Source organism: Schistocerca serialis, chromosome 4 (assembly GCF_023864345.2).
Source record: "Schistocerca serialis cubense isolate TAMUIC-IGC-003099 chromosome 4, iqSchSeri2.2, whole genome shotgun sequence".
Classification (NCBI taxonomy): domain Eukaryota; kingdom Metazoa; phylum Arthropoda; class Insecta; order Orthoptera; family Acrididae; genus Schistocerca; species Schistocerca serialis.
The window spans coordinates 47,719,815-47,735,420 of NC_064641.1; the positions used below are offsets into that span (position 1 = coordinate 47,719,815).

The 15,606-nt window shown below is 42.7% G+C and overlaps 1 protein-coding gene across 1 annotated transcript in view; it reads left to right on the forward strand.

Moving 5' to 3' along the window:
* The window catches only part of LOC126474220 (cytochrome P450 4g15-like), an 84,661-nt gene that overhangs the window by 55,598 nt on the left and 13,457 nt on the right, over window positions 1-15,606 (forward strand). The window contains exon 5 of the mRNA XM_050101684.1: window positions 4,994-5,194. Within this exon, the coding sequence (XP_049957641.1) occupies window positions 4,994-5,194 (201 nt within the window). The remainder of the gene's footprint in view (window positions 1-4,993; window positions 5,195-15,606) is intronic.

A 15,606-nucleotide genomic window follows, 5' to 3' on the forward strand; every position in this document is an offset into this window, starting at 1 on the left:
CAGATATCTACTTCTAAGCAACATATGCTGAGAGTTGTTCTACATTCGAATTCTAAAATATTTACATCTTCTTCTTTTGTGAAGGAATTTCGGAAAACCGTTTTAGTAACTAGGCTTTAGTGGCAGTGTCAATCAATGTCACCAGTGTTATTGCGCTGTGAAGGTATTGGTTGCGGCTTGCCACTGGTGTACTTCACTTATGACCAGAATCTCATTGCGTTTCCTCCCAAATTTCGAAACAGAGTTTCGTTGGAGAAACTATTAAAAGCATCTCGCAATGAAGTTCGCGCTAAATTTCCAGCTTCTCTTAAGCTTCACCAATCTTGGGGATTTTGCGTTCGTTTGAATTTTTCATGCTTTTTTTTTTTTTTCGGTGCTTCTGCAGTAGTTTTCAGGCCTTTTTTGTGTACCATGGGGGATCAATGTCACCTCTTATTATTTCATTTATTATATATCTCTCAACTGGCGTCGACACTATTTCTCTGGATTGAAGCCACATGTGGTCAACGCTTACGTAGTCAGACTGGAGGAGCAGGACGAGATTAGTGTTGAACGTTCCGTCGACCACGAAGTCATTAGAGACGGGAGACGGAGCACAGGCCCGAATTAGGGAAGAATGGAGAAGGAAAGAGGCCGTGCACTTTCGAAGGAATCATCCCGGCATTGGCCTTAAACGATTTTGGGAAATCACAGAAAATATAAACCAGCATGGCCGGACGCTGGTTTGAAACGTCGTCCTTGCGAATGGGAGTTCAGTTTGCTGACCACTGCGCTATCTTGCTCCGTTAGTCGGATTGTAAGTAATGGAGACTCTATCTTGGGAAGGTGCCAAGTTGATTTTTATCTGATTTTTTTTTTAAATTGATGGATTCTGCGTATATTTTGATGAGTTCGGAATTTACGGTATTCAGTCTAGCTACAACCACCTTGTGGTCACTAATCCCAGTATCTGTCATAATGCTCCCTATTTGGTCAGCATTATTTGTTGCTAAGGGGTCAAGTACGTTTTCGCATTCATTTACACTTCGAATGGGCTCCTGAACTAATTGTCCGAAATAATTTTCTGACAAGACACTCAGTACTATTTCGGACGACGTTTTGTACCTACCACTTCAAACATGTATTTTTGCCAACATATCGAGGGTAGATTGAAGCCATCACCAACTATAATGGTAATAGCGGGGTACCTATTTGAAATGTGAGCCAAGTTTTCTTTGAACTGTGCAGCAATTGTATCATCTCAGTCGGGGGTCCGGTAAAAGGAACCAGTTACTAATTCCTGTTGTCGAGTGTAGTCTCTACCCCCCACTAACTCATAGGAACTACCAACTTCAATTTCACTACAAGGTAAACTACTTCTGACAGCAATAAACACTTCACCGCCAACTGTATGCAATCTATCGCTTCTAAACACGGTTAGGTCCTTCGTAAAAATTTAGACTGCACTTATTTCCCGCTTTAGCCTGCTTTCCATACCTATAACGATTTGGGATTCAGTGCTTTCTATTAGCGCTTGCAGTTCTGGTTCTTTTCCAACACAGCTACGGAGTTTACAAATACAATATTGAGTGTTCCTATGTCTACTCCCTTCCTGTGTTCGTCCTGCACCACTTGAAACTCAAGCTCTTTCTTCACTTTTCTGACATCCTCTAATCTGCGCGGCACCATAGTGTTCTTCAGGCCTATCACTCATCATCTGACTCTCTACACGTCCCTTGCATACCCTACCAAAACTGGTAACACCACTAAACACGAACAACACATGTGCACACTAGTGGCCGTTCTATCTGTCATAGAGAAGTGAAACTCTAGATCATTTTCATGGCCTCCTACCATGTCTTCTGGGTGCATCTTTTTTTTAATCAGGCAGTGTATAAGCACACATACTTTTTAGTCAAATACGAGGAAACAAAAAAACTGCATCAGCCATGCAAATTTTACCTATATTAATACAAAAGCAATACTTTCCCAAATAGTCAACTTTAAATTGGAAGTTTAATCCTATTCGTTAATTGATTTGAACCTACATTTGATACTAACGAAACTACTTACACCATCTTCATGACTCAGTTGTCTTAAAACATTACTTTCAGTATGAAGCGATGCAAAAACGTTGAGCTCGTCTTCTAACACGGGAGGTTCGAAGCATGTTTTTGTTAAACTTCAATTCTCAAAATACTTATTTTCCACCGTAAGTAATATTAAGTGACAGGTACATTCGTAGAGCGCTCTCGATGTTAGAAAATCTTTGAGGTCTCATAGGTCCTAGTTTGGGTGAAATGAGTTGGGGCTCATATTTAGAAGTAGTGAGGTTCAAATCGCTTCTGGCCACTACAGTTTACATGGTACAGTTCATGGTGTTGGTACGTAATTTCAAACGAAATAAGAGATGAGTTCTTCAGGAAAGATATGGTCAGTATCCTTCCTTCATTCACTCCCAGTAACGATAGTAGCTTCCTTCCTTTCCTGGACTTCCTGAGTGTGAAAAACACTATCAGTGATGCGCAGAATCAAAATTTTGACCATAGAGGTGATCCCATATCTTTAGGACCAAAAATTATACAGATCGTAGAGGATCCTAAACTGTGAATTTGGAGAGGAATCAGTGACCGAAAACGTGTGATGTGAGGACTTGTATAAACAATGCGTGTGAGTCATGTGTTTGTAAACTAAAGTTTCATAAGAAATAACTGCCTGTCGTTTCGGCATTGGTGGCGCTATCTTGAAAAACACACACAATAGCATATGATGCTTTGCACGGCGCTGTCTACAGTTGATCCCTGGGTATCGAAGACAGAACGTAACTTGTTACAGGAACTTACAGATATGGTGTAGCAAAATGTAGGGGCCAGAAACTCAAACGATTGTTCAGAGAAAAATTTCTCGTCAGGTGTCTTTTTAATTGGAACAAATTTATCGACATGGACAGAAATATGAGTAACTGCGTCTTCAATCTAGTCATAATATCAACGTTTTTGACAAAGAATTGTTCGAAAGGGAAAAATTTCATCAATAACTGTATATCATCTTGCCCACGAAATGCACACTTCAAAGAAAAGCATGTGGAGAGTACATCGCCAGACCAGCAATTACACCCCTATAGTGAACACTGTGTGCAACTAATGGTGCCAAATGACTTTGAACACTGATTTCTTCCAATTCTTTCAATGGATAATCCAGTGCACAGTGAATTACTGAAATGTCCATCTTCCTACAGTTTATAGTGCCCATAGATGTGGCATGACGGTGTTTCCAAATGCCACAACAACCATGTATGGTGTCATGAAAAGCCAATATGCTACACTCCTCTCTAATCACCACCAAAGATTCTCTACCTACTAATGGCCTGAAATTATACAATTTCAACTGATAGGATTTTATTTGCTGCCGCACAGTCTGAATGGTGCACGTTACCTGAAGTTCATTGAAAATGTTCTGCCACAGTTGTTGGAGATTGCATCTTTTGTAATGAGAGGGGTTCTGGCTACGACATAATGAAGCACCATCTCACTTCATTATTAATTTCTAAAAACCTGAACAATGGATGCTGTTTCTGTTGGATTGGAAGAAGTGTTTTTCTCCAGTGACCAGCATATCATCGGATGTCTTAGAGATTTCTTGATTGTAGTGCTGCACAAAATCGTTGGTGCATGGAATCCTAGAAGAAACTGAATAGGGTCCTAAGTGTCCCTCTTTATTGGTATGTATAAAGCCTAAATCCAAATGTGTGTATGTGTGGGATCTCCTCCCAAACCCTGGATCGACTTCAACCAAATTTGGCTCAGAAACAATGGATCTCAAAAGTATCAGGACTGTGGGGTTCATAACTGCCTAGCTCCAGTAGGAGCAGAGACACAGAAAATTGTTTTTTTTGCAGCCCCTGGCCTATAGACTACCCTCTGACAGGTACAGTGTGTTGCAGTGTTGGCCTGCTTCATGGATATGCTTTGCATGGTTGCCTGCATTTCAGGGGGCGAGCAAATAATTTTTCAAGCTCCTGATGTGTAGCCTGCCTCCATGACAGGCATGTTGTGGAAATAGTAGTGGCCTGGTTTATTGAACTGTATTGCACGGGCTACACCTGCCAATGAGCTTTACTAAGGACAAGTTGAGATAGACAGAAGAGATGGACAGAGTGAGAGAGGAGGAAATGGACCGAGAGAAGGGAAGAACGAGAGATGCACTAGGTATGTGGAAAATATAGAGCGGTATTGGGCAGGTGGAAAAGGGGTGGGGGAGGTGAAGGTGGAAAAAGAGAGGGGAGAGATATATTCAAAGGGAGGGGGAAGAAACATATGATCAGAGGGAGAGGTTGAAATAAAGGGACAGAGTGGGGGAGGAGGAGAAAGGCAGATAGCGATGTGGGAATGAAATCGATGGATTGAGGGAGAAAGAGGTTTATACAGAAAAGGTATTAGGAGGTGTGTTCATTACATGTGTTGAATTCATGCATTGGCAAAGACTCAGGGAAAAGACGAATTGTGCAATAAATAACAAGAAAATCTCAGTATGGCAAAATTTTTCATATCATTGTAGTGTGTGTGTTGAGACTATGTTTGCCATTTTGAAGAGTTGCTGTGAGCCTTATTGGTGCTGTAAGGCCCAAGTTCTGATGTTAATACAAACCAAATACGCATTTGCATCTATTAATCCTTTATCCTAAAGTACTCAGTTAAGCGTCCTCTACAATCTGTAAAATTATAGCCCTAGACGCTTGAAACCCATCTGAAGTGACCTTGCGCTGCACAGTAGTGACGAAGGTGGTGTGGTGCTCAAAACTTTTGGACTCGTTTTAGGGAGACGCTGCGTCCAAAATTTAATCTGGTCATCCTGGCGTTTTGTACTTCAGCTTCAGGAGAAGGACATGGACGATTTCCCCCCCCCCCCCCCCCCCAGCCCTCACCATCCTTGCCAATGTATCCAGTGCTGGGTCGCTAAGGACCCCAGTGACAATTGGAGGCGCCGCATATGACACGGTTTCGTTGCTGGACAGGTATGCACGTTCGCCATGGCGGGCACAGAGACGACTGCCTCCACGCTGGGCTTCGCCCTGTCGCTACTGGGACTTCACCCCGAGTGGCAGGACGTCGCTCAAAAAGAGCTCGACGCCGTCTTTGGGAATGGAGACGACTATCTGCGGCCCTGCACCATGGAGGATCTCACACAGCTGACTGTCATCGACAGCATCGTCAAGGTAGGCACACTAGACTCTAGACTAATAGAGCTAGTTTAACTTGTACGGGCAGTTTTAAGACATGGTCCGATTGAGAGACTGCAGGGAAGTCCTGTTGTAACTGATATTTTTTTTATATGGCCTTCAGTTAAATGTTGAGTAATATTGACTCTTGTGATAGGCTGTGGTGTGTAACTAAATTGACATAATTTTATGTTAGGATAATTTTACATTGCACAAGTTAAGGATGTAATTTATAGAGGCTTTCTAAGATAATTTTTGTTATAGTTTTTTCGAAAGTTGGTTAAACGTAAAGTATCGCAATCATACATTATCCTGAGTGGAGTCGAAGAAATCCTTCTTTGCATTTCAAACGTCCAATTTACTGTTTTCATTGGTAATAGCTGTGTCTATATTGTTGACCCTCCCCCACCCCCCCTTCCCGACTAAAAATTATAAACACAGTCTCAGACTTTTTGATCATACATTGCCTGACACATATTTTAAATTATCAGGAAAGTTCCCAGTAGTGCTCGTCCCACATTCAAGTGTTCTTGCATAAATGGATTTAGGATGACTGATGACTTTCACTGCAGACAGTATGAATACGGTAGACATTTTACTACTCAGAACGTCATAAAACAGTGACTTAAAGCCCATCTTGTGTTCTCACGTTCTGGGAGCACTTTGAAGTTGCTGTTCTTATTCGTGCAGTGCAAGGCTACTCCATACTTCTTAGTAAATAAGGATAATGGAATTGTTGCAAACCCTACTATGCTTCGTAAAATGTAAAAGTAGTAGCTAGTGATGCGTATGTGTGTCCTCTTCTGGTTCCCCTCCCAATTCGCTATGTGCATCTCAGATTGTATGAGATCTCTCCGGAGACTTCAGCTATCCAATGATTTACTGGAAGTGGAAAATTTTGGTCTTTACCCAAAAAACTAGTGTTCTGCGTCTGTGGTAAACTTTTTTGAGAACCATAACGAGATAGAACACCGGTTATTGTTCATCACAGATACCATCAAGTCATACTATTACTACCTCTGCCTACATACAGGGTAAAGAAAAATTTTAACCTGGATAATATGGTTCAAATGGTTCTGAGCACTATGGGACTTAACAGCTGAGGTCATCAGTCCCCTAGAACTTAGTACTACTTAAACCTAACTAACCTAAGGACATTACACAAGTCCATGCCCGATGCAGGATTCGAACCTGCGACCGTAGCGGTCGTGCGGTTCCAGACTGTAGCGCCTAGAACTGCCCGGCCACACCAGCCGGCTCATCTAATGTGGTTGGTATGTCCTTGTAGGCTGTGTCCTTCAGCTTCCCCCATACAAAAAAAATCCAAAGGCATCAGATTTGGGAATAGGCCTGTCAAGGTATAGGTCCGCTTCGTCCAATCCATAGATTTGGAAACGATCATTGAAAACATAAATTCGTAATTCGTACACTGAGTCGGACAATCATCTTATGAATATGTTTCCTCCGAGACTGAAAGAGAACGTCTTGTAACATATGTGGAAGATGGTCCGGTAGAAGATTCAAATACTTCCGCGAATTCAGTGTTCCATCTACGAACAACGGGCCTGTGAACAAATGGTGCACTATTTCACACCACACGTTGAACCTTCATGGAAGCTGACGTACCACCTGACGAAGCCGACAGGTATTGTCAACAAACCAGTAGTGTACGTTTCTGAGATTTACTTGTATATGACAAGTCTGGAACCACGTGACTGCTACAGTCGCAGGTTCGAATCCTGCCTCGGGCATGGATGTGTGTGATGTCCTTAGGTTAGTTCGGTTTAAGTAGTTCTAAGTTCTAGGGGACTGATGACCTCAGAAGTTGATTCCCATAGTGCTCAGAGCCATTTGAACCATTTTTTTTCCTTCATCTGTAAACAAGATACATGACACACCCGGAATAGCATGTCTTAATGCCCATGTACAAAAGTTCACACGATTCGCAAAATCATTTCCATGCAGCACTTGCTGTAGAGAAATATGGCAGAGGTGCAACTTACAACGATGGAGAACGCCTGACTCACGACGTGGGATTGCACGGGAACTACTTTGCTTATCTAGCAGTCACAACATTAATTTCACCCTCCTCTCCAGTCACACATTTCATTCTGTTACATATTTTAGGCGTTGCACTACTGCCTGCACGTAATTGTTTGAAGAATTTCACAAATAATTATCGTGATCATCAACGTCCGTTGGGATATCTTCCAGCGTACACAGTACACGAACGAACAACATTATTTCTACGTTCACTATAAACCATGAGTGTATCCTCTCTTTCCGCATTGGGAAATACCATCTTCCAAGTACATCCTACTGCGCCCACTATCACACAGTGACAGAACCGTCGCAGTGTACACACAACACAATGTACACTCCTGGAAATGGAAAAAAGAACACATTGACGCCGGTGTGTCAGACCCACCATACTTGCTCCGGACACTGCGAGAGGGCTGTACAAGCAATGATCACACGCACGGCACAGCGGACACACCAGGAACCGCGGTGTTGGCCGTCGAATGGCGCTAGCTGCGCAGCATTTGTGCACCGCCGCCGTCAGTGTCAGCCAGTTTGCCGTGGCATACAGAGCTCCATCGCAGTCTTTAACACTGATAGCATGCCGCGACAGCGTGGACGTGAACCGTATGTGCAGTTGACGGACTTTGAGCGAGGGCGTATAGTGGGCATGCGGGAGGCCGGGTGGACGTACCGCCGAATTGCTCAACACGTGGGGCGTGAGGTCTCCACAGTACATCGATGTTGTCGCCAGTGGTCGGCGGAAGGTGCACGTGCCCGTCGACCTGGGACCGGACCGCAGCGACGCACGGATGCACGCCAAGACCGTAGGATCCTACGCAGTGCCGTAGGGGACCGCACCGCCACTTCCCAGCAAATTAGGGACACTGTTGCTCCTGGGGTATCGGCGAGGACCATTCGCAACCGTCTCCATGAAGCTGGGCTACGGTCCCGCACACAGTTAGGCCGTCTTCCGCTCACGCCCCAACATCGTGCAGCCCGCCTCCAGTGGTGTCGCGACAGGCATGAATGGAGGGACGAATGGAGACGTGTCGTCTTCAGCGATGAGAGTCGCTTCTGCCTTGGTGCCAATGATGGTCGTATGCGTGTTTGGCGCCGTGCAGGTGAGCGCCACAATCAGGACTGCATACGACCGAGGCACACAGGGCCAACACCCGGCATCATGATGTGGGGAGTGATCTCCTACACTGGCCGTACACCACTGGTGATCGTCGAGGGGACACTGAATAGTGCACGGTACATCCAAACCGTCATCGAACCCATCGTTCTACCATTCCTAGACCGGCAAGGGAACTTGCTGTTCCAACAGGACAATGCACGTCCGCATGTATCCCGTGCCACCCAACGTGCTCTAGAACGTGTAAGTCAACTACCCTGGCCAGCAAGATCTCGGGATCTGTCCCCCATTGAGCATGTTTGGGACTGGATGAAGCGTCGTCTCACGCGGTCTGCACGTCCAGCACGAACGCTGGTCCAACTGAGGCGCCAGGTGGAAATGGCATGGCAAGCAGTTCCACAGGACTACATCCAGCATCTCTACGATCGTCTCCATGGGAGAATAGCAGCCTGCATTGCTGCGAAAGGTGGATATACACTGTACTAGTGCCGACATTGTGCATGCTCTGTTGCCTGTGTCTATGTGCCTGTGGTTCTGTCAGTGTGATCATGTGATGTATCTGACCCCAGGAATGTGTCAATAAAGTTTCCCCTTCCTGGGAGAATGAATTCACGGTATTCTTATTTCAATTTCCAGGAGTGTATACAAACATAACATCGTCGCCTAGCATATAAGAGGTTCACAATACGATAACTAGTAACCAACTTGCATACCTTCCTACAACGAACACCGTTGACATTCTCATTTACGTTACTTTTAGGATATGACTGTCAATAAGCGTGATACTATTTAAAAATTTGTAACTATTGTAAATAACTGCATTTTCGTAAACGTCGCAAAATATGTATTGGCTGCAAATACGTGTCCTTGCCTACAATTCAGTTCCGTGAAAATCGCGTATCGATAACGCCTTCCATATCTGAAATATTTGCGGTGCTAGTGTTCGGTGATTCCCGCTGTATGTACGCCGGAATATTTAGAAGCTTGTATGCTCCTGAACAACTCTTGACCATTTATTAAATTTATTTTTGGTGCTATGCCCATTTACATGCAGAACGGGATGTACAGCAGTCTATTTTTTGTCAAATTAAGGGAGAGACTCAACGTGAAAAAATGATTTTGCATTCTTTTCAAAATATCTTTACCATATTTCTGGTCTGGAAAAACACATATACTCGTAATGTACCAGCTGCAACTAAGACTGAACCTTGCGGAACCTCCTTAATGGTTCTGTGTCATAAAACACACTACCTCTTTAGCAGGAAAACATACAACATTACACACCATTTTCAATAAAAATGATAGTCAATTGCCACTTCATTAATTCTTACATACTATGTGGCCAGAAATTTATTGACACCCCTTTGAATACTCTGTGTTGTTTCAAGTTATGTATACAAAGCTTTGAGTAGGGTACAATGCTCCATCACCGTGGATTCTTTTTTCCAGAAAGAAGCAACGGAGAAAACTGAGTGAGTTAGAATGGAACGTGACTGTAGTTGGTCATAGGTTCATGCATTCTGGCGTAAATTTCCAGGTAGTTACATGTTGTCCTTAGATCGTTTTTAGTGATTTTATAGTGAACTGTAAACGTTGGGAAAGCTCTAGACTCAGTAATCATTCTTGTTGGTGGAAGGAATTAACTGATGGACACACTGGCTTTCGAGACGAAAATTAGCTATTGCAGAAGACATCTTTCATAGCTTATGTGTTCAGATATCAGGGAGACGACAATACGTTTATGTGTGGATGAACACGTTGATGTTACCCGTAAAACGAGCACCAACGTTTAGCAATGTCATAAAACTCACATTTGATAGATACCAACTCTCTCTCTTTCTCAAACCCATAAAGATTCACCTCGCCCGTGCAGTGAGAAATCAGAATAAAGGAACTGATGCCTAATCGCAAAATATACGCGAGATTACCATAATTGTTCAAGATATTCCATACCTTTTTCGTTTCAACAAATATTTGCAGCAGTTTCACCTAACAGTATTCTAGAACAGCTCATTTTTTTCTAATTCATAAAACTCGTAGTCTTCGTCCGCAAAATCTAATACAAGAGGACTACAGATTTTCTTGCCACTCTCATTCAAAAGTTTTGGCAGGTCCATCGTAATATTTTATTACATTTTTACAGGTAGTTCAGTTCAATGACATCAAAACTTAACAAGTAGTACGATGTTTCATGTAGTATACCACATGAAAATTACTTTTTCTTACAATTTGCACATTGCATAATGAATATATTGCTCATTTCCTTCATTCAAATTGTCACTGAAATGACAACCAACATTATTTAGTTCCTTGGCAAACTGCACCGTCGTGGGACTGACGAGCAGTGGGAGGCTGTTTCATGCAATTATGGGGAACTGTGAATGAATGATGAGGTACGTGAAGACCTCACCAAAGGCTGCTGTTATTTACGGCACTGTATTTTAATGAGAGTGAAACTCGAAGCTATATCATCGTTTGAGGACTATTTTTTCACAGTCTGTGCTTGTATCTTAGTATTACGAGAAGGCAAAATAAAAGTGGTTTGATATCATCCTTCAATAATTCAGAGCTAGACTTGTGTATCAACATGTTAACGTTTCTGTGCACGAAAAGTGATCATTGCACAATGGGTTGAAGAAAACCGCATTGATTTTCGTGTTTCTGCCCTTGGATGATCTGGAATAAGTTTATGCCAGATCAGTTCGTCGCCCCGAAACAGAATAAAAACTGTTTATCATGCTTCAAGGCCAATGTAAATAAATTTCCTGTCCAATGTGTTATTAACTAGAGGAAAGTGTGCCATGAAGGTTAAATCCTGTGATAGGCCTCGAAGTGAGGTGATTTTGAAACACAGAAAAGATACTTATCATACTGTATGATATTTTATTAACACTTTACAAAATATTGACAGTATAACAATAGATATAAATATACAATCCGCTACTAGACATCCACTGTTCATGAAGACCCCACCTGCTCATTGCAGTACATACACCCATTCCCTTATGCATGTTTCTATAATCCGTTCATCATAAGAATAAACCTGATGTAAACATTGCACTATGTATTCTTCCGCGTTTGCTGGAACCTCGTTGGATTTCCGTTTCACGTGGGACTGCAGCGAAGCTGCCCCGAGTACTGTGAAGTACGATAATACGGGAACGTTTTGTGCTGTGCGTTACGCGCACACCGACTTAGCGATAATACGGGACAACAGCTTTGCCGGCGCAATTAACTTGGGCAGCACTGGGCCGGTCAGCTGGTACAGCTAGCCTGCAGTGACGTGGCCAGCTGTAGTTCACACGTAAAAAGAAACAAGCAGAGGAGCAATACAGCTTCGAATGTTCAAATGGTTCAAATGGCTCTGAGCACTATGGGACTTAACTTCTGAGGTCGTCAGTCCTCTAGAACTTAGAACTACTTAAACCTAACTAACCTAAGGACATCACACACGTCCATGCCCGAGGCAGTATTCCAACCTGCGACCGTAGCGGTCGCGCGGGCTTCGAACGTCATTTAATTTTCAAGCAGAATGAAATAATACTTTTCAAATCTCCCACAATACGCTCCTTAGACGACTAGACGAAAACCGCAACACGTTGTCGTTTTTAGCTAACGCACTGTTGTAGTTAAAAAACGAGAATGAAGAAAATTCCTCACTGAACCACTGGGTAGTTTTTCTGCATAAGCTGTGTGTAACGTAAGAGAGTATTGAAGGATTTCACCGTATAGTTAAATATTGTAGCCACTGAAGGTTATACTTACAGTCAGTCGTCTGGTAATCACTTACTTCCTTCCTTATCCGAATCCGAGAAATACATTTCAGTTCTGGAAGTGTCACATCCTGCGTTGATAACGATCCTATCAACAACAGAATCCACGATGCCGACCAGGCGCAGCATTTTCTCTTCTTTTATGACGAGCCGTTCTATATCCCGCCAGCGTTTAGCACTGACGTGTGAAAATGCTGTGTGCGTTACTTCCAGTACGTGTGGCAGTTTAACAGTCTTGTTACTTCTCCGGCCAAAAGCCGCAGCTTGGCTCCAGATCCGTTCTATTGCGTTCATGCAATGCAGCATTTGTATGAATTGCTCGATGCTGTGAAAATGATTGTTTTTCATGTTTCTACGATACTTATTAAACGCGCAAACGAAGTTGACACTCGGCGCGCTGGCTGATGGGAGCGGCTGTAAATTGGAAATGCCTTCAAAAATGTGTGTGAATTCCTGAGGGACCAAACTGCAGAGGTCATCGGTCCCTAGGCTTACATACTACTTATTATAACTTATGCTAAGAACAACACACACACACACACACACACACACACACACACACACACACACACACACACACACACACACACACACCTAAGCCCGAGGGAGGACTCGAACCTCCGGCGTGAGGGGCCGCGGAAATGCCTTTGCAGTCCTTCCCATCAGCCACCGCGGCTAGTGTCAGCTTTGTTTGCGCGTTTAGTATCTACCTCTGTGGTATAAAACGGTGGGCATGCTCCAAATAAAGATGATTTGGTTTTCCATGTGTGCCTTAAATTTAAACTGTTATGTTTTCATAAATTAAACAACTTCTATAAACAGTCTTTCCTAAAACATCGATAATTAAAAATTTGTATTTGAAATGGAAACAGGAATTTCGCGTCCAATGTGTAATTAAACAATAAGACGTGCATTATTCATAAAAAATGAGTTTTACAACTAGGAGATGTAGGTATTTCAAATTGAACGAGAAAAAAATGACGCTATGTAGATTTCAACCGCCGCACGATTAACGGCATTTAATTTGCATTCCAGTACGCTATCGACTGCGCTACACGTACACAAAGAGTTTGTTTATCAACTGACCGCTCCGAAAACTTGAAAGCCGATTATATCCGTAAATTTATGAAAAATATTAAGAACAACGTATTTCTCGACACTTTTTAAATGTGTTCCGCGCGCGTGTTTCACTGCGGAACAGAAAGCAGCCTCAGTCATTATCATAATGCGCATTAATAGCGCGACAATCAGAGCACGACGCTGCAGAGGCTCTGACTGTACACGATTTTTTTAAATAAAAACTACGTAGCTAAAGCGTGATTAAGAAAAACGTTGATGGTTGTTAATACATTTAAATATCTTAAAGATTCATTTAACGTAACTTAGTAATAAGATGTATAATACATAAGTAGGACCTACTTCCAAGAGCGTAACACCATCAGTGTACGTGTGCTACGGCTTCTGACCAATCATGGCGTTTGTGTTTGTTTAAATCAGGTTTATTCTTATGATGAACGGATTATGTGTAACCATCTGCCATTAGGTCATCATCTCAGTCGTACCTTATTTCTTGGGGCCCAGTAAAGATCTTCCATGGTCCAGGGTACCATTGATTCTCCTGACTATCCTTGTCAGCCACATCTTTCATTTTCATTATGGTCGTAATTACAGCTTTTACTATAGTCTTTTTCCTAACCCATTATTTTGCTTTGCTGCTTCCGTTAGAAATTCCCAGCATTCATCTCTAGATGAAAAATCCTCGTTTATTTGGTGGTTTTTGAACTGAAGATCCCTATCCCATTGTCGGAAGTCAAAACTGATATTGCACAGTGATCGCAAACTTTTATTTCCAAACATATCAAAGGTTAGTTTTAAAAATCATACACAGTTTACCAAAGGCACTCCACGTAGTATATACTCTTTTATTTATTTCTTTTACTGAACATCCAGTCATGGTTTCCAACTGTTTTAAATAAAAATCCCAACAGTTTCTATGACTCCATTGTTACCTTGCGTAATTTTCTTTTCCTTGCAGTCAACGTGCATTTTAATGTTGCTGTAATTCATTTTGCAGTATAACTTTTAAACTTAATCTGTGAAAGTCTACCATTCGTTTTTTAAATTTATCTGTACTAGAGGCAAACACTACAATGTCAGTAAAATAAGTGATTCAAACATCACTCAGTACCTACTGCAACCTACATCCTTCTGAATCTGCTTAGTGTATTCATCTCTTGGTCTCCCTCTACGATTTTTACCCTCCACGCTGCCCTCCAATGCTAAATTTGTGATCCCTTGATGCCTCAGAACATGTCCTACTAACCGGTCCTTTCTTTTTGTCAAGTTGTGCTACAAACTCCTCCCCAATTCTATTCAACAACTCCTCATTAGTTATGTGATCCACCCATCTAATCTTCAGGATTCTTCTGTAACACCACATTTCGAAAGCTTCTATTCTCTTCTTGCCTAAACTAAGAGAGCTATCCACAAAGTACATTACGTTTTCATTTGTGTCCGTTAGGGGCGGGGCTAGCGCGGCCATCTTGGTGTCATGACATTCCGCCGCTCAGTCGGCATCCTGCCGTGCTAGTGAGAGGTTCGTGCTGTACTCCGTTGAGTTACTGTGACAGTTCGAAATGTCAGCATTAATTGAAAATGCCGCGAAGTGTGAAGTGCGTGCTGTAATAAGGTTTCTGACTGCAAAAAACTGTACACCGATAGAAATCTATCGGCAGCTTTGTGAAGTGCATGGGGACAACAAAATCACTGAAGGTGGAGTGCGTCAATGGGTCATAAAATTTAAAAATGGCCGAACTAACGTTCACGACGAAGAGTGAAGTGGAAGACCCATCATAGTGACTGCCGAACTTGTCGAAAAAGTCGATGCTGCGGTCCGTGAAAACCGTAATTTCACAATAACGGAACTCTCTATGATCACAAATTTCACGAAGTTTGTTGCACGAAATCATTACCGAAAAGCTTGGTTACCACAAGTTTTGTGCAAGATGGATACCAAAAATCTTGACAGAGATTCACAAAAATCAGCGAATGGCTGCAGCGTTAAGGTTTTTGGACGCTTACGAGAAAGATAGACTCATTACTCGATCGCATCGTTACTGGTGACGAAACATGGGTTAAGCATGTGAACTGCGAGACAAAATTGCAGTCAATGCAGTGGGGGCGCACACATTCCTCCAAAAACCCAAGAAATGCATGCAGACAATGTCGGCAAGGAAGGTGATGGCGACTGCCTTTTGGGACAGAAAAGGTGTGATTTTTGTGGATTTCCTGGAAAGAGGCACTACAATAAGCTGTCAAAGGTATTGCCAAACTCTGCACAACCTCAGAAGACAATACAAAACAAGCCTCGGGCCCACACGGCAAATGCCACTCGTGAAGTTCTCGAATCTTTTAAGTGGGAATTGTTTCCTCATCCGCCACACAGTCCCGACCTGGCACCGAGCGACTTCCACTTACTC